The sequence below is a fragment of the Sapajus apella genome, unplaced genomic scaffold, assembly GCF_009761245.1.
Source record: "Sapajus apella isolate SASKATOON/1434 unplaced genomic scaffold, GSC_monkey_1.0 scaffold96, whole genome shotgun sequence".
NCBI lineage: Eukaryota > Metazoa > Chordata > Mammalia > Primates > Cebidae > Sapajus > Sapajus apella.
In genome coordinates, this window is record NW_022437036.1 from 2,168,361 (window position 1) to 2,196,327 (window position 27,967).

The window sequence follows — 27,967 nt, forward strand, 5'->3', positions numbered from 1 at the left end:
GCCCGTCCTGCCGGTGTGTGCTCTGGCTTCAGGACCGCTCTAAAACGTGCCACCAGCCCGTCCTGCCGGTGTGTGCTCTGGCTTCAGGACCGCTCTAAAACGTGCCACGAGCCCGTCCTGCCGGTGTGTGCTCTGGCTTCAGGACCGCTGTAAAACGTGCCACGAGCCCGTCCTGCCGGTGTGTGCTCTGGCTTCAGGACCGCTGTAAAACGTGCCACCAGCCCGTCCTGCCGGTGTGTGCTCTGGCTTCAGGACCGCTGTAAAACGTGCCACGAGCCCGTCCTGCCGGTGTGTGCTCTGGCTTCAGGACCGCTCTAAAACGTGCCACGAGGCATGACAGGCCATGGGGGGGGTTAAGAAAAAGCAGAAATGGGCCGGGCACGGTGGCTCAAGCCTGTAATCCCAGCACTTTGGGAGGCCACGGTGGGTGGATCACAAGGTCAGGAGATGGAGACCATCCTGGCCAACATGGTGAAACCCCGTCTCTACTAAAAATACAAAAATTAGCCGAGTATGGTGGCGTGTGCCCGTAGTCTCAGCTACTTGGGAGGCTGAAGCAGGAGAATCGCTTGAACCTGGGAGGTGGAGGTTGCAGTGAGCCGAGATCAAACCACTACACTCCAGCCTGGGTGACAGAGCGAGACTCCGTCTCAAAAAAAAAGAAAAGAAAAAGTAGAAATGGGCACTGCTGTGCCGGGTAAACTTTATTAACTTATTGAATGACTGGAAAATCATTGTAATGCTTCAGAGCTGTTTTAAATTGCGTGTCTGTCTACACATGAAAGTGAATCTAAATGAGTATTAGACTTTTGCATGGAAAGGCTGTGATGTCTGACTCTGGGTGGTGACGTCTGTGACACTACTGATTCTGCTGCGTCATCCCATCCAGGACACCAGAAACTCAGATTCGTTGCCTGAAGTGACGGGGCGCCGTGGAGGTGCAGGTGTCTAGTTTCGTGGCAGTCTTGTTGGTGTCCCTGCCTGTGACTTGGCTCCCTGTAGGGCAGCAGAGGCCTCTGAGGCCTCCTCTCTTTGTGCACATGTTGCCACACCACTCTTGGGGCTCTGGCCCGATGCACTGCTCACCTGGCCTCGCTGCGCTGGCATTGTGTGTCTTTCCTCCACCTGGCCAACTCTTAACACGCACCTGCGCAGCTTCACTGTGACCATGCCCCTGCGGCACACTGTTCTTCCCTCCTGCCCGGCCCTAAGGCTGCCCCTGACCACTGTTGGTCAGCTGTGCCTGCACTCCCATTCTTTTTTTTTTTTTTTTTAAATGTTGAGACAGAGTCTTGCTCTGTCATCAGGATGGAGTACCATGGCATGATCTTGGCTCACTACCACCTCCAACTCGCAGGTTCAAGTTCCTTCCTCAGCCTCCTGAGTAGCTGGGATTACAAGCATGCACCACCACACCCAGCTAATTTTAGTATTTTTAATAGGGATGGGGTTTCACCATGTTGGTCAGGCTGGTCTCGATCTCCTGACCTTGTGATCTGCCCGCCTCGGCCTCCCAAAGTGCTGGAATTACAGGCACGAGCCTCCGTACCCAGCCTACATTCCCATTCTTTACCAGACTGTCAGCTCCTGGAGGCCAAGAGCTAGGCTTTCCTCACCCCGCTCCCCACAGCAGCCCAAGTACAAGGGGGTGAATGGTGCGCGCGCGCATGCGCGCGCACACGTGTGTGTGTGTGTGTTGGGCCCTGGAGTGCAGAGCTGGCAGGGCTCCCGGTGAAGGGCTTCTGTGTCAGTTTACCAGGAGTCCCCCTGTCTACCTTGTCACTCCCCTTGCCCATCCCCCCAAGTGGAGAGATCATGTCACCCAAAGTTGCGTGTCTAGATAGCAAAGCAGTCCCTACCGCTGAGTTTTATCTTGCAAAATTTCAAACTTAAAAGAGTAAATGAGTACAACAAACACCTGTGTACTTCCCTAGATCCTAAGTTTTAAGCAAAGCAGTTTTAACCTGTAGCTGACACAGGGTTGGTACTTAGGGGATGCAAGCCTGTGCCTTTGTTGAGTGTGGTCGGAGGCTTGGGCAGAATGCTTCATGGTACTCTTGAATGTGAGCTCGCCGTGGGGAAGGATATCTGTGTTAGATGTCAGGTGGATGCCCGCCTCACTGAAGGCTGCTCACAGGCTTTTCAGAGGCAGCTTTGGGTTGAAGTTTGCAGCAGGGCTCTGTTCCCCGCGCGTGGCTTGACAGACACGCACGTGCACTGTACCTGTTCATGGAGATGTGTCCATGTGTTAAGACTTTTCTGAAGTGACCGTGCCAGATGCAGTCACCCTGCAGTGTTCTCAGGGTGGTTCCAGGGCCCTGCATGCACATGCAAGTTCCCGGTGGAGCCCAGGCGTGGAACACGTCAGCCCCGCGTACACAGGTTTCGTATTCTGTCAGTGCTGTGCCTTCAGTCCTTGCTTGGTAGAAAAAAACCTGCACGTAAGTGGACCCTGGAAGTTCGACCCATGTTGTTCAAAGATCAACTGTAATTTCCTAAAGTATTCTTACCAAAATGTCTTAGCCATTTAAAGTTAACTTAAAGAGAATTTGAGGAGCTAACAATTTTGGGGGCTTTGTTTGGGTTTGCAGAAGTCCTGGCAGGAAAAAAAGACCAGAACCCCTGTATGGGGTGGGTCTGTCGCTGTTGGTCACTCTGAATGGCCCCCGCTTAGCACCTCCAGCATCCCAGAGCAGGTGCGGCTCCTGGGTGTCCAGGCCTCTGCCCAGTGCTTTAGGGAGGCTCAGCTGCAGGAGCGGAGCGCGTGTGAGACCCTGCACCATGAAGGGATGGCTGTGAGCAGTCAGATGGCTTAGAAACCCACTCAGCTGCTTTTACAACCAGGAAAGCAATTCAGAGTGACACAATTCCTACTCCAGCCAACTGGTTGCGCCCCAGACAGGGATGTGTCTACGAGGCTAGCGGGGAGCAACCCACCCAGCTGGGAATGGAGGGAGTGAGGGCAGGCGGGAGGCGGCTTCTCAGTCATTGTTTATTTGCTCCATGTGTGTAGAGTGATGCAGTCCGTGCCCACTGTGCCCTCTGCCGTGTGCCCGGGGCTTGATGATAGTGTTTCATGAACACCTGTTGAAGGAGTATGTGATTTACATGTTCGTAAAGTAATGATTTATTTAGGAATCCAGTATAGAAAATTAATTATTTGCCAAGTTTATTTTATCCTGCTCTGAATATAGAGGGATAAATTTGACGTAGTTCCAGTAGTAAAGTTTTGCGGTCGGCAGGAGAAACAGAGACACGTAAGGAATTGGAGTACACGGTGGGAGGAGGATGGGCCTGGGTGGGCGCGGCACACCTGTAGGTTCACTAAGCTTTTCTCCAGTCTTGTTCATTTGTGTGAATGTAGGATTTAGCCCCTGAGCCCAGGAGCTTGCACTGAGAGGAGAGACAGACTTCTGAGAGTGACTAAATCACTCAACAGTCACAAAATTGCAACTGCGATAATGCCAAGTGGGAGATGTGAAGAGGTGTGCTCGCCAGGGAGGTCTCGGGAGGCCCAGCTCTGGAGGGTGATGCGTGGGAGGGAAGAAGGAAGGTTCCAGGCTGGTGGTGGGCAGGGGCGTCTGGCTGTGTCCAGTGTTGCTGTGAGGTGAGACTGCAGAGAGAGAGAGGTGAGGGCCGCCCCGGGGGGCTTGCACTTTTCCTCTCCTGAGGCCTGTGGGAAGGCACCAGAGGTTCTGGAAGGATTGCTGCCTTCCCACAAGGAGGCTTGGGCATGCTGTCTTCTCTTAGGTGAGAGGTGTGACAGCTTAGACTAGGGTGGCAGTGTTGAAGATGGAGGATCAGGCCTAAAGGCCAGTTGGGAGCTGGGATGGTTAGGCCCTGGTGGCAGTGGGGTGTGGGTTAGAAGATGCCATGGAAGTCTTGGGCTTTGGCATGCGCAGCCCAGGGGGTGGTGGCGCTTGCTGTGACAGGGAAGTGGGGCCCTCCAACTGGCTGTGGTGAGGAAGCAAGTGGGTGATGAGGTCTGGGGTTTAGGTGGGAGGTGATGGCTGCAGAGAAGCTTCCCACGGAGAAAGCAGAGGGAGAAGTGCCCAGGTCTGGGCCAGGGCGTGGGGTGGGCCACAGAGGAAAGTGGCCAGAGAGGCTGGCAGAGCCCAGGACAGTGCAAGTGACAGCAGGGCCTGTGGCTGTGAAAAGCGTCTCTCCCAAGCCTGGCTGTGCTTTGGGAGGTGAGTGCAAGGAGGAGGGGTCGTGGAGGCCGAAGGCGGGCGAGTCTTTTCCCGCAGGCCCTGTCAGTCACGGCGCCTGTTTGGGGTTTGCACCTCGCTCCTTTGACGATGCTGCTGGGCCCTCAGGGTTGCAGACTTCTTTCCCTTCCAGGTTTCTGCACTGGACCTGGAGAACCGCATCTGGCCATCCGTACCATGTGCTGTGTGGTGCCCCTGCCTTTTGAGGTGGAAGACAGTCTTTTAAACTTCAGGGCAAACCTTTATACTTGGAGTTTGGTGTGTTGTCGCCATTTCTTTCGTGTTGATTTGCACATAGTTCTTTTGTACACAGGCAGAGGGTAAGCATCCCTGTTGAGTCACAGAGAGTTTCACGAGTGAAACAAATCATGAGTCGAAGTGGCCACGGGTTGGTGTTTTCACTTTGCTCCAAGGTGAGCCACTGCATGTGTGTGAAATTTGGCCAAATGATGAGGGAATGGGCTGACTGCTGTGCAGACCACCTAAGGAATAAGGAGAAACCCTGGAATCAGAGCCCAGGGTGGCAACAAGCTGTGGGTGGGTTGGTGGAAGCCCCATCCAGGCCCTTCCACCTGCAGAGCAGAGTCGCTGATCCTTCAGGAGAGGCTGTTCTTTCCCGTGCCGAGTGTGGCCTTTTGGGTTCGTCTTTCTGTGGAGCCTGGCTTTCCAGAGGGCGTAGAGGGTGCATGCGGCGCGTCCAACCGGGGCTTTATGGAAATGGGGGCCGGGGCCAGCTCCCACAGGGCCGACGCTTTGTGCTTTGCTCCTTAGGCCTGACCACCGTTCCTTCTGCAGCATTTTGGGATACCCTTTTCCACGAAAGGTGCTAGCTTGGGGTTACTTTTCGCAGACCTGAACACGCAATTTCATTCAGAGGTGGGGAGCTGAGGACCCCTGCGGCTGTTTGATCCTCTGAGCTCCTCAGTAAGATACTCTGTTAAAAAGGCAGTGCGGAGGTTGTGATTGCTTGGTGGTGCCATTGACAGCTCACTCACGTCCCTGTGCTGTGCATGGGGTCAGATGGAGGAAAACTCACGGAACGGGGCCGGTTTTTGTGTGTGGTGGTGAATGGAGTCATTAGTGTGACTCTTGGGCAGCTCCTAGTGTTACTCAGAGGCAGGGCTGCCGGAAGAAGGCCGTGCACTAGCTGTGAACCTGGCAGTGATTTTTACTCGGGAAGGATGGTGGGAAGAAGAGAATTAAAACTATGCTTTTCATTGTTTGTGGATGGGGGGTTTGTACCTTTATCCTAAGGGATATGTGTGTGTGTTTTAAGAGCTTTGTTGGGGTGTGGTTGACAGCAATAAACTGAGCACATTTAAAGAGACTGTTCTGTGAGTTTTGACAAGCTGTGCGTGCACATGAAGCCGTCACCGCAGGGTCAGAATGGTGAACCCTGCCAACCCAGCACGGCCTCTGCCTTTCCCTAGCCCTTCCTTCCATTCCCTCCCACACCCCTTGCCCCGTCCGCTTTCTGTCACTGCAGGAGAGTCTGCATGTTCTAGAATTTTATATGAATGCAATCAGACAGTGTATGAATCTGTTCTCACATTGCTATGAAGTGCCCGAGGCTGGGTAACTTAGAAAGAGGTTTAATTGACTCACAGTTCCACATGGCTGGGGAGGCCTCAGGAAACTTACAGTGATGGCGGAAGGCGAAGGGGAAGCAAGGACGTTCTTCACAAGGTGGCAGGAGAGACAGGAGGGCAGAGGAAACTGCCGTTTATGAAGCCGTCAGACGTTGTGAGAGCTCACTTGCTGTCATGAGAACAGCATAGGGGAAGCCGCCCCATGATCCAATGGCTTCCCTCCCTCCACACGTGGGGATTACGGTTGGAGATGAGGTTTGATGGCGTGCAGAGCCAAGCTAGATTACACGGTGTGTACTTTTTCTCTTTTCTGGCGTCAACTCAGTGTGATGATTTGAGAGTCGTCCGTGTTGTATGTGTCAGTAGTTCTTCCCTTTTTATTTGAGTGCTTTTCCATTACAGACATGCCAGAAACTGTGTATACTTTCATTCTTTGGTATACTTTGGAGTTGTTTCCAATTTATGGCTATCGAAATAAACTGCTTGGAATGACTCGTGCACAAGCCTTTGAAAGGCCACGTACTTGCTTTTCTCTTGTGTAAACTCCTCAGGTGGGATGGCAGGTCCTACATGAGGAGTATGTTTAACTTTCTAAACAGCTGCACAGCTGCTCTCACAGCAGCTCCCACCAGCGGCATGCCGGCGCTCCGGCCGCTCCACATCTTGGATGGCACCTGGTCTTTTTATTTTTAGCCATTCTTGTGAGTGTGTAGTGGTATCGCATTAGGGATTTAATTTGCATCTCCCTAATGACTAATGATGTTGGCCTCTCTCTGTGTGCCCCTTTGCATCCATCTGCCTTCTTTGGTGAAGGGTCTACTCAGTTGCCCACTTAAGATTGGATCATTTTGTTCCCCTCCCCTCCCCTCCCCGCCCCTCCCCTCCCCTGCCCTGCCCTCCCCTGCCCTCCCATCTCCTGGGACTACAGGTGGGCAGCACTATGCCCAGCTAATTTTTTTGTATTTTTAGTAGAGATGGGGTTTCACCATGTTGGCCGGGCTGATCTCAAACTCCTGACCTCAGGTGATCCACCCGCGTCAGCCTCAAAGTGCTGGGATTACAGACATGAGCCACTGCGCCCAGCCTGGGCTGTTTTCTTAATGAATTTTGAGGATTCTGCATATATTTTGGATCCGAGCTCTTCATTAGATGGACACTTTCTAAAGATTCTCTCCGTTCTGTGGCGTGTCTTCTCATTTTCTGTCACTGTCTACGAAAAGCCGAAGATTGCCATTTTGATGAAGTCCAGTTTATCCATTTGTTCTTTTATGCATTGTGCTTCTGATGTTGTATCTAAAATTTCTCTGCCTAATCCCAGGTCAAAGAGATGTTCTTCTGTTTTCTTCTGGAAGTGTTAGTGTTTTAGGTTTTACATTGAGGCCTTGATCCATTTTGAGTTGCTGTTGGCACACACTCCGGGGTGTGGGCCCAGGGTTTTGCCTGTGTCTGCCCAGTTGTTCCAGTGTGTGAGAAGCCTGTCCTCGCCGCTGAATTGCCTTTGTCCATCTGTGTGTGGGCTGTTGTGGACTCTGCACGGCTGTGTTGATCTGTTTAACCTTGCACCAACACCGTGCTGTCCTGGTTACTGGAGCTTTTTTTGGACAGGGATCTTACTGTGTCACCCAGGTTCGAGTGCAGTGGAGCTATCTCAGCTCATTGCAGCCTCTGTGTCCCGGGCTCAAGCAGTCCTCCACATCAGCCTCTGAAGTAGCTGGGATCACAGGCGCGGCCACACCTGTCCGATTTTTGTATTTTTGTATTTTTACTAGAGATGGGACTTCACCATGTTTCCCAGGCTGGTCTCGAACTCCTGACCTCAGGCAATCTGCCTGCCTTGGCTTCCCAGGGTGCTGGGATTACAGGTGTGAGCCTGGCCCCGAGATTAATGGAGGTTTCTTCTTTTGTTTTTAAGATGGAGTCTTGCTCTGTTGTCCAGGATGGAGTGCAGTGGTGTGATTTCAGCTCACTGCAACCTTTGCCTCCTGGGTTCAAGCGATTTTTCTGCCTCAGCCTCCTGAGTAGCTGGGATTACACCATTAGATGTGTGCCACCACGCCCAGCTAATTTTTGTATTTTTAGTAGAGACAAGGTTTTATCAGGCTGGTCCGGAACTCCTGGGCTCAAGTGATCTGCCCCACTCGGCCTCCCAAAGTGCTGGGATTACAGGTGTGAGCCACGGTGGCCAGGGTGACTGTTCTTTTTTATAGTTATGTGGGTTACTCTAAGACCTTTGCATTTCTGTATGAATTTTAGAATCGCCTTGTCAGTTTCTACACAGGAGGCTGCTGGGACTTTGGGATGCATTGCTTCTGCAGTTTGGGAAGAGTTGACATCTTAACCATCTTGAATTTCCTGACCCATGAACACAGAGCACATCCCTTCATTTGTTCATGTTTTTGTTTTAATCAGTGTTTTGTAGTTTTAGGGGAGGATGAATCAAAGTTCATGACTTTACAGTACTATCTGTGGTGTGCGGGAGGCTGCCAGGGCTGGACCAGGAGCTGCGTCAGAAGCTTCATCTTTAGCGGAGTATTCAGGGAGCGGTGGTGTTGGTGCCTGCACCGGGCAGCACACGTAACTCTGTGCTGTCCTTGCTCTGGGCCTTACGCCTGCCGACCCCCTTGAGGTGGGAGAGAGAGCGCTTGCCTTATCCAGAACAGGTTAGAAGGAAGATGCGGCCATGCATTTGTCACAGCACGAGCACCCACTTAGAGAGAAAGCCAGCCTCCGTACGGAGAGTGCACTGGATTCTGGAGGGCCCTTTCCACATCTGGGCTGTCACCATGTGTGTCTTGCCTGCCACTGGTCCCAGCTGGCAACATGCAGTGGGTTCGAGTGTCCTCGTTATGGAGGGAAATGGAGCTGTAAACCCTCAGGCGTCAGGCCACCCCTTTTCACTGCAGGGAACCATCACTTTTGCTCATCTCTTTGGTAGTTTATTCCTTGAGGACCATGCTCCTCTCTGCAGGGATGAGACTGCCTGCTGGTGGCTCTGTTTGTGTTTTCTGGGCCTTCCAGTGGGGCTGCTTCTATCCTGCGGTCAGCCCTGACTCTTCCTGCCTCTCCATGCTTGGGTGAGAAGTGAGGGTGAGGGCAGCCGACTGACGGCCCAGCCGTTCTCTGCGTTCTCCCGGATAGAAGCTGTAGCAGGCCCACCCACCTCCTGATTGCATACGTCTCCATGGTGCAGACGCTTTTGTGATACCGTCATAAATACAGCTGGGTAGAGGACGGAGGGATTTTCTTACATTTGTGTCCCCAGGGGCCCATCTTCGGGTGTTCTTGCCCCGCCAAGACTGTGGGGCCTGGGACGGCCCCCTTTGCCTCCTCCGCCATCCTCCGCTGGCCTGGCAGCTGTGTGCTTGAGTTTCCTTGCGTCCTCCCGGGCTTTGGGCCCGCCCAGCTACCCAAGGGTGCGCTCACTCACGGAGCAGCTGCTGCTCACAGTGCCTCCCCATCGCCGTCTGAGGCACCGGCTGTCTTTTTTTTCTTTTTCCTTTTTTTTTTTTTTTTTTTAAAAATTTTTAAAAGAGTAAAATTTTAAGCGAGACTCCGTTTAAAAAAAAAAAGTGTAAAGCTTGAATCATATGCCTGTTTTGAAGAGCAGAGCTTTCAGTGAGAAACAAACTCTGCCGGCCCACCCCACCCCCTTTTTAACTGCCTCTCAGAGGGAACCACTTTGGAAACGTGTGTTCACGTGGCCCTGCCTGTACAGCCGCCTCCTGAGGTTGCCGAGGGAAGCGTCAGCTAGGGAGTCCGGCCGCCCAGCCGCAGTCCGCAGAGCCCCCGTCCAGCCCAGGAAGCCCTGGCGAACTCGCGTTCGGCGCGCACGGCTCTTGGCCGTGAACATCTGTTTGACTCGAGCCAGGCGCTGTGCTGCTTCTGCTTCCTGTCCAGGCAGCTGTGTCTCCATGACTGAAAGTGCTGCGGGTTCCCTGGTGCTGACTGCCCCACAGCCAGCCCCAGCACCCCGGCCCTCCGGACCCTGCTCCTGGCCACGGCTGTTCCTCCGTTCCGCTTCGTCTTTGAGAGTCTCCTTGTTTCTCTTGGCTTCAGCCCCATGTTCCCTGGATCCCATCTTTTGCTTTCTTCACTTATTCCCTTGTTTAAGCGACTTCTCCCTTCTTACAGAATATACGCTTTTTGAGACCTAATGTGTCTGACATGGCTTTATTTACTTCTGAGCCTTGGTGGGTGGTTTGGCTTGGCATTGAGTTCCAGGTGGAAGGTAATTTCCCACGGGGTTTCAAAGGCACCCGCCATCTGTTCCCGTTTCTGTGCCTTGCTCAGGGTGGCCGAGCTCTACTTTCCTGTGCTGTGGGTGGGATCTCTGATTTTCCCCTGGAAACCGGGGGAGCACCTCTTTCCCAGTGGTCTGGCTTCTGCGGTGAGGCCGGTGTGCGCCTCCCTCTGCACGTTCACGCGGGCTCTAGCAACTGCTCTCCTTTCTCTTCTCCTCCTAGAATTTCTGTTGATCACCTGTTGGGTTTTCTGGAATGCTCCTTTGCGTTTTCTCATCTGTTCTTCTAAGTTTTTTCTTTCTTTTTCCGTGCTGTATTCAGGGGGAATGCCTCAGCGCTATCATCTGGTCATCCCAGGAGTTTTTAATTTGACTGTCGTATTGGATAATCTTTGTGATTTTGAAGAGGGTTTCTCACTTACTTTGATCAGTTGACTGCTTTGGTGTCTGGGTTGATGCTGGGCCTTCCTCGGGCGGCCGGTGGTCCCTGGCTTTTTGCCCATCCAGTGGAGGGGCTGGTACTGAGTTGTGACACTGATGGTGAGAACAGACCTTCCCGTTACCAGATACCCAGAAGGGCTGGGGAAGTTGGATAAGTGTTCTTTAAATTGAAGAGTTTAGCATTCTAGAAAATAAGGAAAACTAGCAGGGCTCAGATGTGGAGCTGGACAGCAGCTGAGGCGGGACTCGGCAGCTGAGGCGGGACTCGGCAGCTGCTCGTTGCCTGGCTCTGTACCTTGATGCTTGTGCCGGAGAGAGCCCCGTAGCCTCAGGAGAGTTGATGCTAAGAGCCCCTCAGGACCAGGGGCTTTCCCACCAGCAGAGGGGAAAGAGGTCCAGGCAGCCTGTCCTATGAGTTGGGAGAGAGGAAACGCCCCTCTGAGAATCCACAGGGGGCCTGCCCTCCTAGGCGGGGTTGGAACCATGCTCCCAAGTGACTTGGGTACCCAGGATAGTGACAGCTCTGGGTTTTGGCAGAGGTGAATGAGGACCTCTGTGGAGGGATGTGTCCTGACCTGGGCAGCACAGGAGAGCGACAGACAGAGCCAAGCCGGTGTGGGCGGTGCAGGTCCAAGAGGCAGCCAGGGCCGGGCCTCAGGAGGCCAGGGCGGAGCTCACAGCTGCAGGCCCAGGTCTGGGGTTTATGCTGAGAGTGTGGGGCGGCCTGCGGCACCTGTCAGACATGTTTCCCCACAAATGGGGGTTCCCAGGTTGCAGGTGCCTGTGTGTCCATGGTGCAGCTTCGCGTGCTGTACATTTTGGCTTCAAGTACAGTGAAAGTGTTACTGATGAAAGGAATCAGGAAAGCTGTCATGGGTAAGAACCCTGGTGTTTCTCCTTAGAGAGGGTGGGATTCACTCACACTGTGGGAATTGGTGGTGGCATGCTGAGGGGGCAATGTGGGTCCCTGGAAGACTTGGGGGAGGCCCTGGTCACCGCTGGCCAGGCTCCAGAGGGGTGCAGGCTGCTCCTTCCCCAGGGAGGCGGCTGGCAGCACTGCTGACTCAGCACTGCACACCTCAAGCAGTGTGGCCTTGACGTGCTGGGATAGTGGGGAGAGCTTCACACTGTTTTAGTTTCAAAATCTATATTTTTACCATATGAAAAATAGAACATAGCTTAAATTTTCACCAAAAGGAAATTATAAACACATTTTGCATGAAATAGTATGTAGCTGCAGACGATTATGTTTCTGAAGAATGTTTACTGCCATGGGAAGTGTGCCCGGGGAGCCAGGAGGGGACAGAGCAGCAGGTAGCCCCGAGGTCCTTACGGCTTCCAAGTGCATGAGCTCGCAGGTGTGCATGCAGGGAGGGGCTTCAGGAGGTTTCCATTGTTCTTGTACTTTTCCACGTCTCTTCAGTTTTCTGTGAAGAACACTTCCTCCTATGCTAAGGAAGATGGTAGGAGAGTTGGAAAAGGAAGCCCCAGTGTCCTTCTGTCAGCTGGACACGGATGCATTGTGGTGGTCAGCTGGACACGGATGCATTGTGGTGGTCAGCTGCACACGGATGCATTGTGGTGGTCAGCTGGACACGGATGCATTGTGGTGGTCAGCTGGACACGGATGCATTGTGGTGGTCAGCTGGACACGGATGCATTGTGGTGGTGGTGTGTGCACGTCGGCTGCCGTGGGCTTTTGGCCAGGCCACAAAGGAGTCTCCAGGAAGGCGGAGTGGGGCAGAGAGAGGGGCTGTGAGCCGGGGAGGTGCGGGGTGGGAGAGCTGGCGACCACGGTGGCCTGGTCTGGAGGCAGGGTCCCAGGCCCCAGCTTCTTGACCTTAACTGTTAATGACCTCTGGGGCTGTGCCCCATCCTGTCACCACCTGGAATTGCCTGTTTTAGCAGGACGAGGACTCTGAGGTCTTTGGGACGGGTGTCGTGTTTCTTGTTGCAGGCTTGATGTCTTCCTCCCTTACTGGAGGGCCGGGTGTGTGGAGCCGGTTGTGCTTCTGTCTCTGAGAGCCCTCCTCCCCATCAGCCTTGGCTCCTCTCTCGAAGGATGGCTGGGAATGAGACCAGTGTCCCTGCAGCTCTCCCTGGGGAGCTCTCGGGCAGAACCCTCCGCAGCCTTGAGGTCCCATCGATGAGGCAGGGCGGGGCCACACCTGCCACTTGCACCCTGCTGCAGCTACGGAGAGGGAAGCAGAGGCACGAGGGGCGACTGCTTTTTGTAGGGCAGGTGCTGCCATAGCCACTGTCGATTACTCTTCAGTTAATTATGTCTGGACGGAGTTGCGCTTCTTTACTGTGGTGTGAATAGATGCCCCTGGGTTATTTGTCTGCTTGAAGGAGTGGCCATAAGCAGCACTCACAGGACCCAGAACTGTGAGACTATCTTGGAAACACAGCAGCCGTTGGTGTTCTGACTGTCCTCAGATCATCACACAGTGTCTGACTTTGCTTTTTGGCACAGTCATTAATCAGGGAGGCGGACAAGAAAGAGTCCCCGGAGACAGCGCCTCCTACATGCTGCTTGTTGGAAGCGAACTTCAGTTCTGCTTAGGAGGTGTGACCACCCATGCCTGGTTCACAGGTATTTTCAATGCCTTGAGAGGCTACGTTACACCTGCCTGAAGTCACATGGTCACTTCCTGTGGGAGGTTTTTTTTTTTTTTTAGGAGATGGGGTCTCACCCCGTGGCCTAGGCTGGAGTGCAGTGATGCAGTCATAGCTCACTGCAGCTTCCAACTCCTGGGCTCAGATGATCCTCCCACCCTAGCTTCCCGAATAGAAAATATTTTTTGGCCCAGGCGCAGTGGCTCACGCCTGTAATCCTAGCACTTTGGGAGGCCAAGGTGGGTGGATTGCTGGAGCTCAGGGGTTCAGGACCAGCCTGGGGAACACGGTGAAACCCCATCTCTACTAAGAAAAATACAAAAATTTAGCCAGGTATGGTGGCGTGTGCCTGTAATGCAGCTACTCGGGAGGCTGAGGCAGGAGGGTCACTTGAACCCAGGAGGTGGAGGTTGCAGTGAGCTAAGATTGCATCATTGCACTCCAGCCTGGGCGACAGAGCGAGATGCCATCTCAAAAAAAAAATATTTTTTGTAGAGATGGGGGCTCACTACATTGCCCAGTCTGCTCTTGAACTCCTGGCCTCAAGTGATCCCTCTACCTTGGCCGTCTAAAGTGCTGGATTTTGGGCGTGAGCTACCACGCCCACCCTGGCTTCTCAGAATTCTTGAGGAGGAGGAGCAGGTGTCTGAATGCAGTGAATGAAGTGTTGGATTTGAGGACATTGTATGAGTCAGGGTTCTCTGAAGGAACAGAACTAAAGGAGAGATGAATATACAAAGGGGAGTTTGGAGTTTATTAGAATTGACTTCCGTGATCACAAGGTGAAGTCCCACAATAGGCGGTGTGCAAGCTGAGGGGCCAGGAAGCCAGTCCAAGTCCCCAAATCTCAGCAGTAGGGAAGCAGACAGCGCAGCCGTCAGTCTGTGGCCAAAGGCCCGAGAGCCCCTGGCAAACCCCTGGTGTAAGGCCAAGAGTTCTCAAAGCCAAAGAACTTGGAATCTGATGTTCCAGAGCAGGCAGCATCCAGCTCGGGAGAGAGATGGAGGCTGGAAGACTCAGCCGGCCCGGTCCTTACACGTTCCCGTGCCTGCCTTTATCCTGGCCACGCTGGCAGCTGATGAGATGGTGCCCACCCAGATTGACGGCGGGTCTGCCTCTCCCAGCCCACTGACTCAGATGTGACTCTCCTTTGGCAACACGCTCACAGACACACCCAGGAACAGTACTTTGCTTCCTTCGATCCCGTCAGGTTGACACTCCATAATACCCATGACAGACATGGGGGTGTTTACCAAGCATCTTGTTTTGGGGTCTCAGGCCTGTGAGTGCTTGGGTGAGAGTGGAACTCTCGCTCTGGTGGCTACGTGGCTGATGAGTGTCCTCCTGACTCGAAGGCTGTTCTGGGTGCTGCGGGCACAGAGTTGGAGAGGGGCCTTGGAGGCCTTTGCTGTTACTTTGTTTGTGAGCTCCATGCTTGGAGAGTCCAGCAGGTTATTTGCTGCAGCTGGATGTTTGGTTTTGTTTGTTTGATTTAAGCATGGTTTATTTTGAAAGGGATATTTTGGGGGGAAAGCTTTCTTAATGGACACAAATGTGGTTTTTGGATCAAGAATTTTAGATGTTATCCCAGGGAGAGGCGTCACCATTGTTCTTGATAGCATGCTGAGTTTCAAAAGAGCCAGGGCCCAACAGCTTCACAGACTCCTAAACCTTCTGAGAGTGCCCCAGCTTCTGAGCCCAGGAGGAAGAAGCCCACGCTCATTTGTTGTGATGACCAACCGGAGGTTTTCAGGCCTTACTTCACTTTCTTTGAGGGTATCATTTTCCATTCTCCGTAAAGGGAGGAAGGAGAGGCTGTGAAACGCAGTGGCCGCTCCCCGAGTCCTGTGGCTTGGCCAGTGTGCGATGGGTGGATGGGAAAGCCGCTGGCGGTGCCTTGCTGTGCGGGTTTCATTTCTCAGCCGGGCTGTGTGGTGCTGGGCCATCTGCGGAGGCTTCACTTGGGAAAGAGCGTGATGTTTATAGCCCTCCTGCGGCGGCTGCATCCCCACCTCTGTCATGGGAAGTTAAATTTAAAAGTTGGACAGTTGTGTTACTGTTCTAGTGGAATTTATGATATAACTGGTTGCTGTTTTTTGAAGCTAAAATGAGTGCCAAACCTAACTGGTAGGATTTGCTGTCCTGTGATTTCACTCGAGGACCATGAAGGGCGAATGGTTCCCCGGGTGCGTCGCATCCCTGTGCCTATGTTGTGGGTGTCACAGCAGTGTGGGGACGGCACTGCCCCGCCTCCTGAGAGGAGGGTTCCGGTGAGGAGCCTCGTGGCCCACCCTCTCTCTGTTGGGTTTGGGTGTCACAGCACAGCAGGCTAGGAGACTCCTGGAGTGTGGGCCATAGACAGGATTGTGCCCTCTAGGCCCAGCCCAGCAGACGTGGCCATGGCACGGGCAGGAAGTGGGGGCAAGGAGACTGGCATGTCTGTGGGCTGTGTGGCCAGTTGGGGGTGTAAGGGCCCATGGTGTGGCCGGTGGAAGCCATCACTACATTGTCTTGCTCACCGGCTCATTTATAAAACGAAGGCTCGGGTGCCATTGGTTTAATTGCCTTCTAACAACCTTGTCAGTTTCTTTGTCTTGTATAACTTGTTGATTCACAAGCATGTTTTGAATTTGGGGGATTTGTATGTTTAAGACTTGACTTCCTGTGTTACTTTCTTACAGCTGCCGGCTTCTCCTGGGTAGGGCCAGGCACGTCTCGTGGCTCTGGGTGGGTGCGTCCCTGACACCGGTTCTCCTTTGTCTGCAGGAATGGTTCTCGTCCGAAGTGAGAATGGGCAGTTGTTAATGATCCCTCAGCAGGCCCTGGCCCAGATGCAGGCACAGGCCCATGCCCAGCCTCAGACCACCATGGCGCCCCGCCCTGCCACCCCCACAAGTGCCCCTCCTGTCCAGATCTCCACCGTACAGGTGAGTGCGCGTGTGCCCTGGAGCGCAAACCCGTTCCCTGCCCAACCCCTCTCCCCACGCATGCTGGGGAAGCCTGCAAGGCCCAGGCACAGCCGTGGGTGGGAGTGAGGACTGGGAAGTGTGGGGGGCGTCCGTTCCTGTCTGGGATGGGCCTGTGACGGCGCTGTCCTCCTGTCCTCCTCTTGGTGGCAGGGCTGTGTCCAGCTCGGAGACACCGGCTCCTGTAGTCCACTGCAGGGCCGGCCGAGTGTGGTCAAAGTGAACAGTCCAGGGTTGGCCGCCCCGGTCCGTTCCCTTCTCTCCCTGTGGCTTCACCTTCCTGTACCTGTTCCCTCATCTGCAAAAGACTGTGCTAGGACTCCACTGGCAGGACTGCCACCAGCGCCACGTGGAGGCAGTTAATGGCACCAAGAGTCCTGGAGTGGCTGCGTGCGCGTGGGGGTGGTTGCTGTTGTCAGGGGCGCATGAGGGCCGCGCACACAACTGCAAGCCTTCAGGGCCGAAGCTCCCAACTCCCGAGCTGTGGGAGGGAGCATGGATTCTGACGTGGAGAGCAGAGTGCCCAGGACTCGCCTCTCCCGGCGTGTGTCTGTGTCTAGCCCCATGGCTGTCACCTGCACGTGCTTGCACGCTGTGTGTTCCTGCTCCATCTCCTGCCATGTTCCCTGGCGCTGTGACCCTGCTGCTCTGAACGGCCTGGCAGGTTTGTGAAGACTAGAATGACTTGACCAACATTCTCCTCCTGCCACCCACGTGACCTGCGTACCCTCTGGAGTCGTGCCTCTGTCCCATAGATAGGGACGCAGACGGACGTGCTGGAGGCTGCCGGAGACCACCCCCATCTGAAGTAGCACAGAACGGTGTCCTCAAGTCTGCAGCGCCTGTCTGCTGAGTGGGACACAGCAGAAGACACTCGTGGCTTCACTTGCACTGTGGGCATCACGTTGCAGTCTGCCATCCGCTCTTTCCGTGTCAGTCTCTCTCCCACCAACTTCATGGGCTCAGGATTGTGGTGTTCCGCTGTCCCCGGTGGCCACCTCTCTTCCCCTCTGCGGCACTGACGGGCCATCTGCCTTTGCCTCCTTTTTAGTGATTGTTAATAAGATCATAAGACAGCAGTGCGAGGACTGATTTCCAGATACCTGCATTCTTCAGAGATGACCTTTTGTAGACTTCGTTAAGAAGCCTAATGGTGTGTTTATTGTAGTGTGGGAAAATGCTACACTGTTTCTTTAGTGAGAAGATTTTAGAATGGTAGTGGCTTCATTTCATGTCATGGACGAGCCTGTGGACCCACTGGGATGTACCAGTTCTGTATGGAAGGAGTCATTCTGTGTATTGTGGTGGGTGAATTCCTTTCACTCGTGCTTGTTTTGGGTGACTCTTACTTATTTTTCAGGCACCTGGGACACCTATCATTGCCCGGCAGGTGACCCCAACTACCATAATTAAGCAAGTGTCTCAGGCCCAGACCACGGTGCAGCCCAGCGCAACCCTACAGCGCTCGCCCGGCGTCCAGGTGAGGGGAGCGGGCAGCAGATCCACTGAGACTGAGCGGCCACCAAGTGCGGATTCTTTGATGCAAAGATCAGGCCTTAGGAGTTTTTTTTTTTTTTTGCTGGATACTAAGTCAAATTTGGGGAGGAAGGTGCTCCATGAAGAAAGTGCTTTTTTTCTGACCGCCAACATGGGATAAGTCAGGATTCCTTTTCTTTAGTCACACAGAATTTAACACCAGCAGCACTGTTGAAGCTTTCCACCATGCTGGAAGTATTAAAACTATCTCCTTATTAATACTTGATCGTAAGGCATGTCTGAAGCAGGAGCAGCCTGCGGTGAGGACAGTGTGTGTGTCTGCACGTGTGGTCTTGAGTGTAACCGTGAGGACAGCAGCTGTCGCTGAGGCGGATGTGGCCGAGATGTCATTCTCACTGTTGTAGGCACCGTGACTGTAATTTTCACAACACCCTGGGAAGTAGATGCCATTGCTTTTCTAAGCTGCAGTGAGGCATGTACGCTGAGGTGAGGGAGTTTCTGGGATTCACTTCCGGCCATGCTGCCTGCACAGTGCCTGCCCTGCCATGCCATGCTGCCACCCAGCCACTGACATCCCTTGTTTGTAGTGAGAGCATAGTTCTAGAAGGGTTCTGCATCCACTCTGGTGGCGGCTGGTTTCTAGAACAGCGTTTTCATCTGCGAAGGGGAGCGTGCTCCAGAGTGGGTGCTGGCCCCTCTCCTGGTGGTGCTGATGCTCCCTTTGGCCCGCAGAGCCCAGAGGGTTTGTGTGTGGGTCAGGCTGTTCTGGAGAGGGCAGCAGAAGTGTGTGGAGGGGAATGGGCTGGCTGGTCAGATGCACCGGCTGAGGGCAGCAGCCTTCTCTGGGCAGTCAGGGGAAGCAGCTGGGAGAACAGTGGCTCTCGGGGTTTTCTTTGCTCCTGGTGTCTGTGAGCGTCCATGGATGCATAGGTCTTTGTGGCGTAGGTCACTGCCAGTGAAGCACCTGCCGTGAGCCAGGCGCTGGGGCAGGACGTGCTACCCACAGATCCAGAGTCCTTGCCTCAGTGCTGCAGGCCCTGCTCCCATTTCTCAGTGGTGAAACGGAGGCTGAGGCCCAGGGGGTGTGGACTCTGGGGGCAGACCCAGGCCCCTGGCTCTTCCACCCTCACTGAGTCATGTCCTGGCTGGCTGTGGGTGCAGTGGCTGAAAGTGGGTGGAAGAGCGGTTCGGTGCCAGGGAGACACGTGCTGGCCTTTGGTGCGGGCCCCACCCTCGGAGTTTTCCCGGAAGGAGCTTGCTCAGCCCTGTGCTCTGATTGGCGCCTGGATTTTTGGTTACAGTGACTTTTCTGAGATGGTAGTGCAGCTTATGGTTAAGTTTTTGCATTAAACTTAGTGGCAGACACAATCTGATATCGTCTGAGTGAGATGTGTGTTCCTAGGAGCAGAAGTCAGTGTGAGCAGTCAGTTTTGATGGGGAAGAAAACTCTCGAAAGTGAGGTGGGTCCTGGGTACACCTGGCATCTGGAAGCAGCAGCTCGATTGTCCTTTTATGTTTTCTTCACTGGAGGTTTTTATTTTATGTTTTTCAGTTAAAAAAAAAATCAATGCTTATTGTTAGAAGGGAAAGGATACACAGACTGACAAACAGCCCCTCCGCCCGCTGCCTCCTCACAGCCCCTCCGCACCGTTCTGGAAGCGGGGCTGGTTCAGAGCAGCTTCTCTGCTGCTGGGAGGGAGCCGTTCTCAGGGCTTACACTGCCCCCTGCTTTCAGAAGTTGCAAAGGAGTGTTTAAAAAAATTGGAGAGAGAAAATGTTGATGGTTAGAATTATAAATTAGAAAAGTACTAGTTTAAAATGTCAGTAAACATTTGCATTTTGATTATTCACGTAGAATGGAAATGTTAGGAATTTGACTACGGGCCAGTGAGTTGTCTGAGCCCCCTTTTGGAGTCTTGTCTGGCTGTTCATTTGTTTAGCAAAGCAGCCCCTCCCTTCTGACAGTTTGACACTGAGGACCCATCCTCCATTGCTCAAATCTGCTCTGAAAACTCCCTTTCATGGGAGGCTTCTTGTTGAGACTCACTTTTGGGGAGTAAAGGAAGGTGGGTTTGGGCGATTGTAGGGAGCTGGGGACCCTCCCCCGTGGGAGGCTGCGGCTGTGGCGCCCTGAGTGCCCTCTCGCCGGCCTCTGCCCTGGGCTGATGGAGTTTTCTCTGTTTGTTGTTTTGATTTCTGAGAGATGGGGATCTGAGTTGCCTATTAGGATTGTTTACCCTGGTCAGCATGTGATTTTTTCCATGGCATTCTGAGGACCAGGGTCTCTGCAGTGCCCAGCTTCATGAACGTCCACTTTTGATGCAGGTGCAAATCAGGCCTTCCTCAGGAGCTCAGGGCTGCAGTCGTCAGGGCACAGGGCACTCTCCCGTCCAGCTGGCTGGCAGGTGGTCGGGGCCCTTGGCTGCCTGGGCGTCCTGGCGGCAGCAGGGAGGCTTATTTTCTTTTACTGGGCGTGAGGCTGGTCTCCCCTTGCTGGGTGGTGGCACAAGATGCACTTACCTTGTGTTTTGGATTCTTGCAGCCTCAGCTCGTTCTGGGTGGTGCTGCCCAGACGGCTTCACTCGGGACGGCGACGGCTGTTCAGACAGGGACTCCTCAGCGCACAGTTCCAGGGGCGACTACCACTTCCTCAGCTGCCACGGTAAGAGCTGCTCCTTTCTGTGCCTTTGGAGATGGTCAGACCCGTCGCGCAGGTGGCAAAATGCAGCCTTGAGGCCTCACGCCAGCTTCTGTCCCAGAACACTGGCTGCCTGATTCACGAAGGGTCTTAACAGTCTGGGGCCCACATGAGCGCGTGGGGCTTGGCTGCTCTGCTGCATGAGGTGGGCCCTGGGGGCCTCAGAACGCAGAAGTCTACAAATAGCAGAAGCCCAAACAGCCGCCTTCGAAGAAGTTGCGGTGGACTGTCGCGTTCAGTCTGTGAAACAGCTGTTGCCCGTTTGAGCTGACACTGCGTGTTTACCTGTACTGACGAACAGCTGTAAACAATGGGCCCCAGGTCAGGACAGACTTCGCAGTGTTTCTTTGCGGCGGACTTTACATCTTTTTAATGGCCACCTCCTCTGTGGTTCCCTATGTGTCCATTTACGTCAGCATCAGCCTGTCCTTGTGGCGGGCATCTTCGCAGCGTTTCTCTTCCCGGTTCTGATGATTTGCATAGCTGCGTTCCTAGGTTTGGCCTTGTGGGACTGAGGGAGATGCAGACTTCGGTGGCCTGTGGCTGATGTGGCTGGGCCATCCCTCAGAGCATGGCCCTGGGTTCCACGCCCGTCTGCAGGCCGAGAGGTGGTGCATTTTCTTGAAAGAAGTTTAGAGAATAAATACATGTATCTTTTACACACATGCATATTTTACTAACCAAAGGCTGTGATAAAAATCTGCCTTTTAAGATTTTTCACTTATATCTTTTTAATTTAATCCAGGAAACCATGGAGAACGTGAAGAAATGTAAAAATTTTCTATCTACGTTAATAAAACTGGCTTCGTCTGGCAAGCAGTCTACAGAGACAGCAGCTAATGTGAAAGAGCTCGTGCAGAATTTACTGGTGAGAAACCCTGACTTTATGTTCCCTTTGCCCTAAAGCCCGTTGCGTAGGACAGACACCTGTCGCTGCTGTGATCTGTGCTGGGAGGCCAGTGCCAGCAGGGAGCGTACCTGGGAAGGCTGCAGGCAGAGGGGAGGGTGCGCACCTGTCAAGGTGTATATGGCCTAGCTGAGACTCCTTTCTGGGTCTGGGTGTTCTGGGGCCGGTGCCTGGAGGGCTCTTGGGCTTTACCGTTTTCCTGTGCCTGTGTCCCTATATGTGGCTCTCTTCTCCTCTGGCTGCCCCTACCGTGCTGCACTCTGGTCAGGGTCCCCGGCAGCTCCCTTCTGGCCCTCTCCCTGCTCCTGTGTGACCTCTTGTAAAATTCCTCGGTGTCTGCGGTCCCAGGTAGAACAGGTGTTCTGCACCCTGAGACCAGCTGCAGCACATTCGTGCTCCAGTGGCAGAGCTGCCCCCTCCCGCCCCTACCCCTGAAACCTCTGTTGCAGTGAACAGCACTCTGTCCCCTGGCCAAAAGGTGGGAGGATTCCTGGCAATCTCCCCTCTCCTTAACCCACAGTCCCAAGCTCCAAATCTCTACCCGTGACCGAGTTCTCGGCCGTCCACCTTCCTCAACCCCATGGCCATCTCATGGCCCGGGGGTATGTCAGCCTCAGCAGGATGGCCTGGGGTTCTGGAGTGACCCATCTTTCTGTGTCTTCTCCTTGCCCACCTGACCACATCTCCCGAGTCCCTCAGGATTCAGTCCAGGCACTGCCTTCCCACCCTTGTCACCTGTCCACCCTTGTCACCTGTCCACCCTGGTCACCTGCCTTCCCGACCTTTATGCTACACTGCCCTCTGTTTCTGGAACAGGTTCCGCCCCTCTTGCTCTGGGCTCCCTTGTGTCTGACTGTGGGCTCTGGGCACCCTGGCCGCTTGCAGGGGTGAGCGCAGATGTTGTCTCCTCCTGACGGCGCTGATGCCCTGACTGGCTGGATCCCGTCTGCGTGGCCCCTGACACACTGTGACCTGCAGCACTGTGCTTGCAGTGCTGACTTTGATCATGGAGTTACTCTTAGGCTGAGCTGCCACCTAGCAACGTGCCTGACACTGAGTAGGTGCCTGGTAAACGTTGAGTAAAATCCGGCATTAGGGGACTTGGGAAAAGACGAGAAGTAGACAGGTGACCCTCCCAGGAGGAGACGTGGTTCGCAGCTGGCTGTGCCATGGTGTCCGGGGTGAGCGCCTGTCACGCGTGTACCTGTGGAAGGTGTAGCACGCAGACTTTCCTGTCTGCTCTGTCCAGTGAAGCTCGGGGCGGAATCAGCCATAAAATACGAGACCAGAGCGATGCGGGATTCAGAAGTGTGTGTGGAATCTCATTCAGCAGAATTTCCACATGGATTTTATTTTTAAGGATGGAAAAATCGAAGCAGAAGATTTCACAAGCAGGTTATACCGAGAACTTAATTCTTCACCTCAACCTTACCTTGTGCCTTTCCTGAAGGTAATTTCAAAGGCTTGGGTGCCCGAGAGCAGCAGGGCCAGGGAGGGGTGGGGCGCAGATGCACCAGGCAAGCATTGCCTGTGCTGCCTGCAGGGCAGGGGCTGGGTGGGGGGCCAGGCACACTGCCTGGGGACAGAATGTCAGGTTTTTTCTGTAAAGCAGGAGCTCCCCACACTGTGGCCTTGCTGTTCTGTCCTGTCGTGTGCAAGGGGGTATGAGGGGTGTGTGTTTCCGGAAAATGAGGTGGATGGGGAATGGGGTAGTGTTTGCAAAACTGGATAGGACCAAGGTTTTCAAGAGCATCAGGCTGTCTCTGTTGGGTAATCTCTGGTATCAGGACATTTAAAAAATCAGTACACATATTGGTACATATTTATGAGGTGCATGTTATGTCTTACTACACTCATAGAGTCAGGGCACTCAGGGTCTGCCATCTTGAGCACTTATTTCCATGTGTTGAGAACTTTCAAAATCTTCTCTTCCAGCGATATTAAAATATTTTAAGAAGTGTTTTAATGATATGGCTCTTTTTGTTTGTTTTCTTAAACACATTTTGGACAGTTGCTATCAGGAATAATCCCGCTTAGTGGGAGGGCAGGATGGGGTCCTGGCCCCTGACATCCAGATGCGCTGCTGTGAGGGCCAAGATCCATCTTATTCAGCTCCAAAACTTTCTGTAAAAGTTGATATTTCTGAATATTTAAGCACGGAAAACCGACGCATGAACAGACCCCTGACCCGTTGTGTCTGTCTTTCCACCCAGAGGAGCTTACCTGCCTTGAGACAGCTGACCCCCGACTCCGCGGCCTTCATCCAGCAGAGCCAGCAGCAGCCGCCGCCCGCCTCGCAGGCCACCACTGCGCTCACGGCTGTGGTGCTGAGTGGCTCGGTCCAGCGCACGGCCGGGAAGACGGCGGCCACTGTGACCAGTGCCCTCCAGCCCCCTGTGCTCAGCCTCACGCAGCCCACGCAGGTCGGCGTCGGCAAGCAGGGGCAGCCCACGCCGCTGGTATGGAAGGCGCGCCTCCTCGTCTGCACAGCCCGCCATGCCTCTGCTCCCTCCAGCCTCTTAGATAAATCGGCCATGGCTCAGAAACCTTTTTCAAGCATGCAGGAAGGCTCCTGCTAGAGGAAGCTTGGGTATTACCTTAAATAGTTAAAATAGAAATCAGAGGTTGAGGCCCTGGGATTTTGTATTTTATTTCTCAGTAAAATGAAATACTTGAGTGGCTTTGAGCCACTGGCACGTCCCTGCCTTGCCTAGTGACTGGTGTAAATGAATGCAACGTGTTTTTCGAGGATTTTGTGGGTGGATGTTCTCTTGGATTAGGAGCAGCGGTCCCAGCGTAAGACAGGCACCTGCCCAGGACAGGTGGGCGGAGACTGGAGACAGGCAGCAGCCACAGCACAGGGTGCTTTAGATGAGTCCTGGGAGGCGAAGCTGCAGCTGGTCACAGTGGGTCTTTTACGTGCAGTTTGGATCTGGCTTTCTTGGTTTTGTAGTCATGACGTTTGCCCTGCAGATAGAGGAAGGATGTCTTCGCCAGAGGAGTTACGTTTCAAGCACGTTCACGGGCAGAGGGATTCACCACACGTAGAAGCACAGTTTCAAAAAGGTGTCAGACGGGCTTTCTTCCTGTAAAGATGGCTTAAGAAAATAAAACAGTGCAGGCTCCCCCGTCATGAACAGGTGTGTTTCATGATGGCGCGCACGTCAGGACCAGCCGGGTGAGGAGTGTCCAGTAGGGAGTTGGTTCCTGTGCTCCGTTGAAGTTGAGTTTGTTTTTATCTTGATTGTTATCGAGGAGAACAGGGTTGAAATGGCATGGAGGGAGAGTTTCCCTTACAAAGGCCAGAGAAGCATGGACACCAGGAAGGTCTGAGGTCCTGAGCAAAGAGAAGGCTTCCTTGCCTTCCTTTTGACTGCAGAGGGGAAGAGATTTCCATGCCCTTGCTGTAGTATAGTGTGAGGACAGAACTTCCCTATTCATGCATCAGTAGGGCTACTTTACCCAACAGGTGGGTTCTGTTGAAGCAGGGAAGTCTGTGGACATTTCCTTGCCAGGTTTTGACCTCTGGAGCATAGTCACACACGAGCAGCACGGGTGTTTCTAGAAGAAGAAGCTGTGTTCAGCAGCAGGATCACCTCTGCATTCTGCATCCCTGGGCTCTGCCTGATTGTGTGGGCAGAGTCTGCAGAGCGCAGCAAGTGGGGTCTGGGACATCCCATCCATCGCCTGTGCCCTGAAGCCTGTGGACGTGAAACCCGGGCTTCTCCCTGATTTGACGGCAGGCTCCCTGCGCCGCAGAGCCTGTCCTGAGCATTTGACGGCAGGCTCCCTATGCTGCAGAGCCTGTCCTGAGGCTCTTCCTGTCCAGTGTGGGTGTTCGGGTTTTGTTGAAGACATGGTTGTATTGTAGCCGCTTCCCCAGGCCCCCACACATGTTCTGCAGCATAGAGTTTACCTGCCAAGGCACCTTTGCAAAAGGTGCAACTAAATTCTGAAACATCTGGGCCCAGAGGTTTGGGGCCAGGCCTTGTGGGCTTGAGCATTGGCTTTTGACAGGGGCACAAGTGTCTCTGGGCCCCAGCGTCCTGGAGACGGGCCAGAGCACAGGCCGTGGTCAGTGCTGCCAGGTTTTGGACCTCTGCCTTGTGCTGGAGGTAGGAATGAGAGGCAGGTTGGCAGCAGACCTGGGTAGGCCCTGCCATGAGGGGCCCAGCAGCTGGGCGGACAGAGCTGGCCATGCTGGAGGCAGTGGGTGGAGACCCTTGAGGGCCAAATTCAGGCAGGACTTAAGAACTCTAACCCCACTCCAGTAGAAAAGCCATCAGCTTTCTTATAGAAAATTCAGAAAGGGAGCTGGGTTTGGTGGCTCATGCCTGTAATTCAGCACTTCGGGAGGTCAAGGTGGGAGGATCACTTGAGCCCAGGAGTTCAAGCCTGGCCAACATAGCAAAACCCCATCTCTACAAAGAATACAAAAATTAGGTGGACAATGGTGATGGGCACCTATAGTCCCAGCTGCTCAGGAAGCTGAGGTGAATTGCTTGAGCCCAAGGGGCGGAGGTTGCAGTGAGCCGAGATCGTGCCACCGCACTCCAGCCTGGGAGAGAGGTAGGTCCCGTCTCAAAAAAAAAAAGAAAAGAAACAAAATTCAGACGGGTAAAACCACTTGACCTGTAGCCACCAGGCACCGATGTCACTTCTGCTAATATTTGTGAGGCAGTGGTCCACCCCATCTTGGGTTGCTGAGCTCAGCAGGCATCACTTTGTCACCTGGCGCCTCCAGGCCCTGACCAGTGCCCAGGGGCAGCTTCTAGGCAGCAGATCTGCTCCTCCTGCTTCGCTCTGCTGTGCCCACACGGGCACGCCGAGACCATGCTGGGTTTGTGGGGTGGAGAGGAAGGGAAGGGAGGAACATCCTGCTAGGGACCGGGTGGTCCCCGCCTCTTGGGGCATGCTCACTCTTCTCTGCTGGCTCTGCCTCAGGTGATCCAGCAGCCTCCGAAGCCAGGAGCCCTGATCCGGCCCCCGCAGGTGACGTTGACGCAGACACCCATGGTTGCGCTGCGGCAGCCTCACAGCCGGATCATGCTCACTACGCCTCAGCAGATCCAGCTGAACCCGCTGCAGCCAGGTGAGGGCCTCTCAAGTCCAGGGCGGCCCCCAGAGCCAGCTGCCGCTGCACTTGTACTTGTTTTATTTTAATTGTGATAAAATGTACATATCATAAAATTGGCTATTTTAAGTGTCTGGATCAGTGGCATTAATTTCATTTGCCGTGTTTTGTAACCATCCCCACTGTCAGTGTGATTTTCAATGTGATTTACACATTTACCAACAGTGAGCTGCTTCATCTGTAATCATTCCTGCACTTAAAAAACTTTGATGAAATACAGGAAAATAAATGCTGGAGAGAGACAGCTTATACTTTGTACTGTAATTTAGAGTTACTAACCGAAGTTTTTGGAAACTATTGTAGCTAATTAGGAGAGTGGTAGCTGTGCCCTTAGGCCTGTAAGGCACATGGTTTGTCTAATGAAAGCCTCGTGTGGTTTCCACTGTGTTTGTTTTGTAGTCCCTGTGGTGAAACCCGCCGTGTTACCTGGAGCCAAAGCCCTTTCTGCTGTCTCGGCACAAGCAGCTGCTGCACAGAAAAATAAACTCAAGGAGCCTGGGGGAGGTTCGTTTCGGTAAGGAATGGGCCTGTGTACACTGGAGGAGCGTGGCCAGGAGGGAGAATCCAGAGTCCGTGCTGCTCCGTTCCCATGCGTGGGTCTTTCCCATGCGGCTCTGGCAGCCGGGAGCTCCGAGGTGGCTGCCCCACGCGCACTGTGACCTCACCATCACACAAGTGCGTTTTCCTGTGGACTTGGCCCAAAGAGGTTTTGCTTCATACACAACCAGAAAGCAAATCAACAGATTTTTTTTATATGAACTAAAATTCATTTTTAAATATAACGTAGTATTTTGAGTTCCTTGTTTGCATCGCAGAGAATGCTTCACTTTCCACACATTCAGCTTCAGAACCCTCAGAATGCTGCACTGCCAGGCGCAGTGGCTCACGCCTGTGGTCCCAGCACTACAGGAGGCTGAGGTGGGAGGATCACTTGAGCCCGGGAGTTTGAGACCAGCTTGGGCAACAGAGTGAAGCGCTATTAAACAAACAAAATAAAAAATTAGGCTTGTTGGTGTGCTCTGGTGGGCCCAGCTACTTGGGAGGCTGAGGTGGGAGGATCATTTCTGCCCAGGAGTTCAGTGTTACAGTGAGCTGTGGTTTTACCACTGCATGCCAGCCTCGGTGACAGGGTGAGACCCTGTTTCTAAGAAAATAAAAAGAAATGCTGTGCTTTGCCTGGGCCTCCTGGAAAGCAGCCGGTCTGAGCATCACCGTCAGTCAGGGAGGTATTTATGGGTCCTGAGCAATGGGAGAGGCTTGGGATGGTCTCTGTTGTGATCAGGCAGCGGGGGAGTGTGTGTGTTTCAGGAAGTCTTCTTGTAAATTTTCCCTTTCCCAGACACTTCATCCCTAAAAGCATCAGGCAGGCAGAGCAGCCTTGGGGAGTGACTGTGGCCTGAGCCAGAGTCCAAGCCCAAACAGGGAGAGGCGGCCAGCATGCCTGGGCTGGCGTGAGGCTGGTACCGCAGTGAGAAGGGAGGGCACTTAGGGACATACACAGGTCAAAGAATTAATCAAGGCTGCGGGAAGCCTTGGTGTTCTGCTGTCAAGGAGTCAGTGGCCTGGCAGAAAGGATAAAGGAGAGCGACTCCTGTGGGGTGGCTCAGGATTGGAAGGCTGATGCAAACGCCCGGATTTCAGTGTGTGTCGGCAGGCGTGGATGATGAT

The 27,967-nt window shown here is 53.7% G+C and overlaps 1 protein-coding gene across 1 annotated transcript in view; it reads left to right on the top strand.

Moving 5' to 3' along the window:
* TAF4 (TATA-box binding protein associated factor 4) overlaps nt 1-27,967 on the top strand; it is a gene marked incomplete at its 5' end in the record, with an annotated part of 73,994 nt that overhangs the window by 31,224 nt on the left and 14,803 nt on the right. The window contains 8 exons of the mRNA XM_032257118.1: nt 15,864-16,024; nt 17,424-17,543; nt 20,103-20,222; nt 21,004-21,126; nt 22,526-22,615; nt 23,379-23,624; nt 26,110-26,257; nt 26,699-26,813. Of these exons, the coding sequence (XP_032113009.1) occupies nt 15,864-16,024; nt 17,424-17,543; nt 20,103-20,222; nt 21,004-21,126; nt 22,526-22,615; nt 23,379-23,624; nt 26,110-26,257; nt 26,699-26,813 (1,123 nt within the window). The remainder of the gene's footprint in view (nt 1-15,863; nt 16,025-17,423; nt 17,544-20,102; nt 20,223-21,003; nt 21,127-22,525; nt 22,616-23,378; nt 23,625-26,109; nt 26,258-26,698; nt 26,814-27,967) is intronic.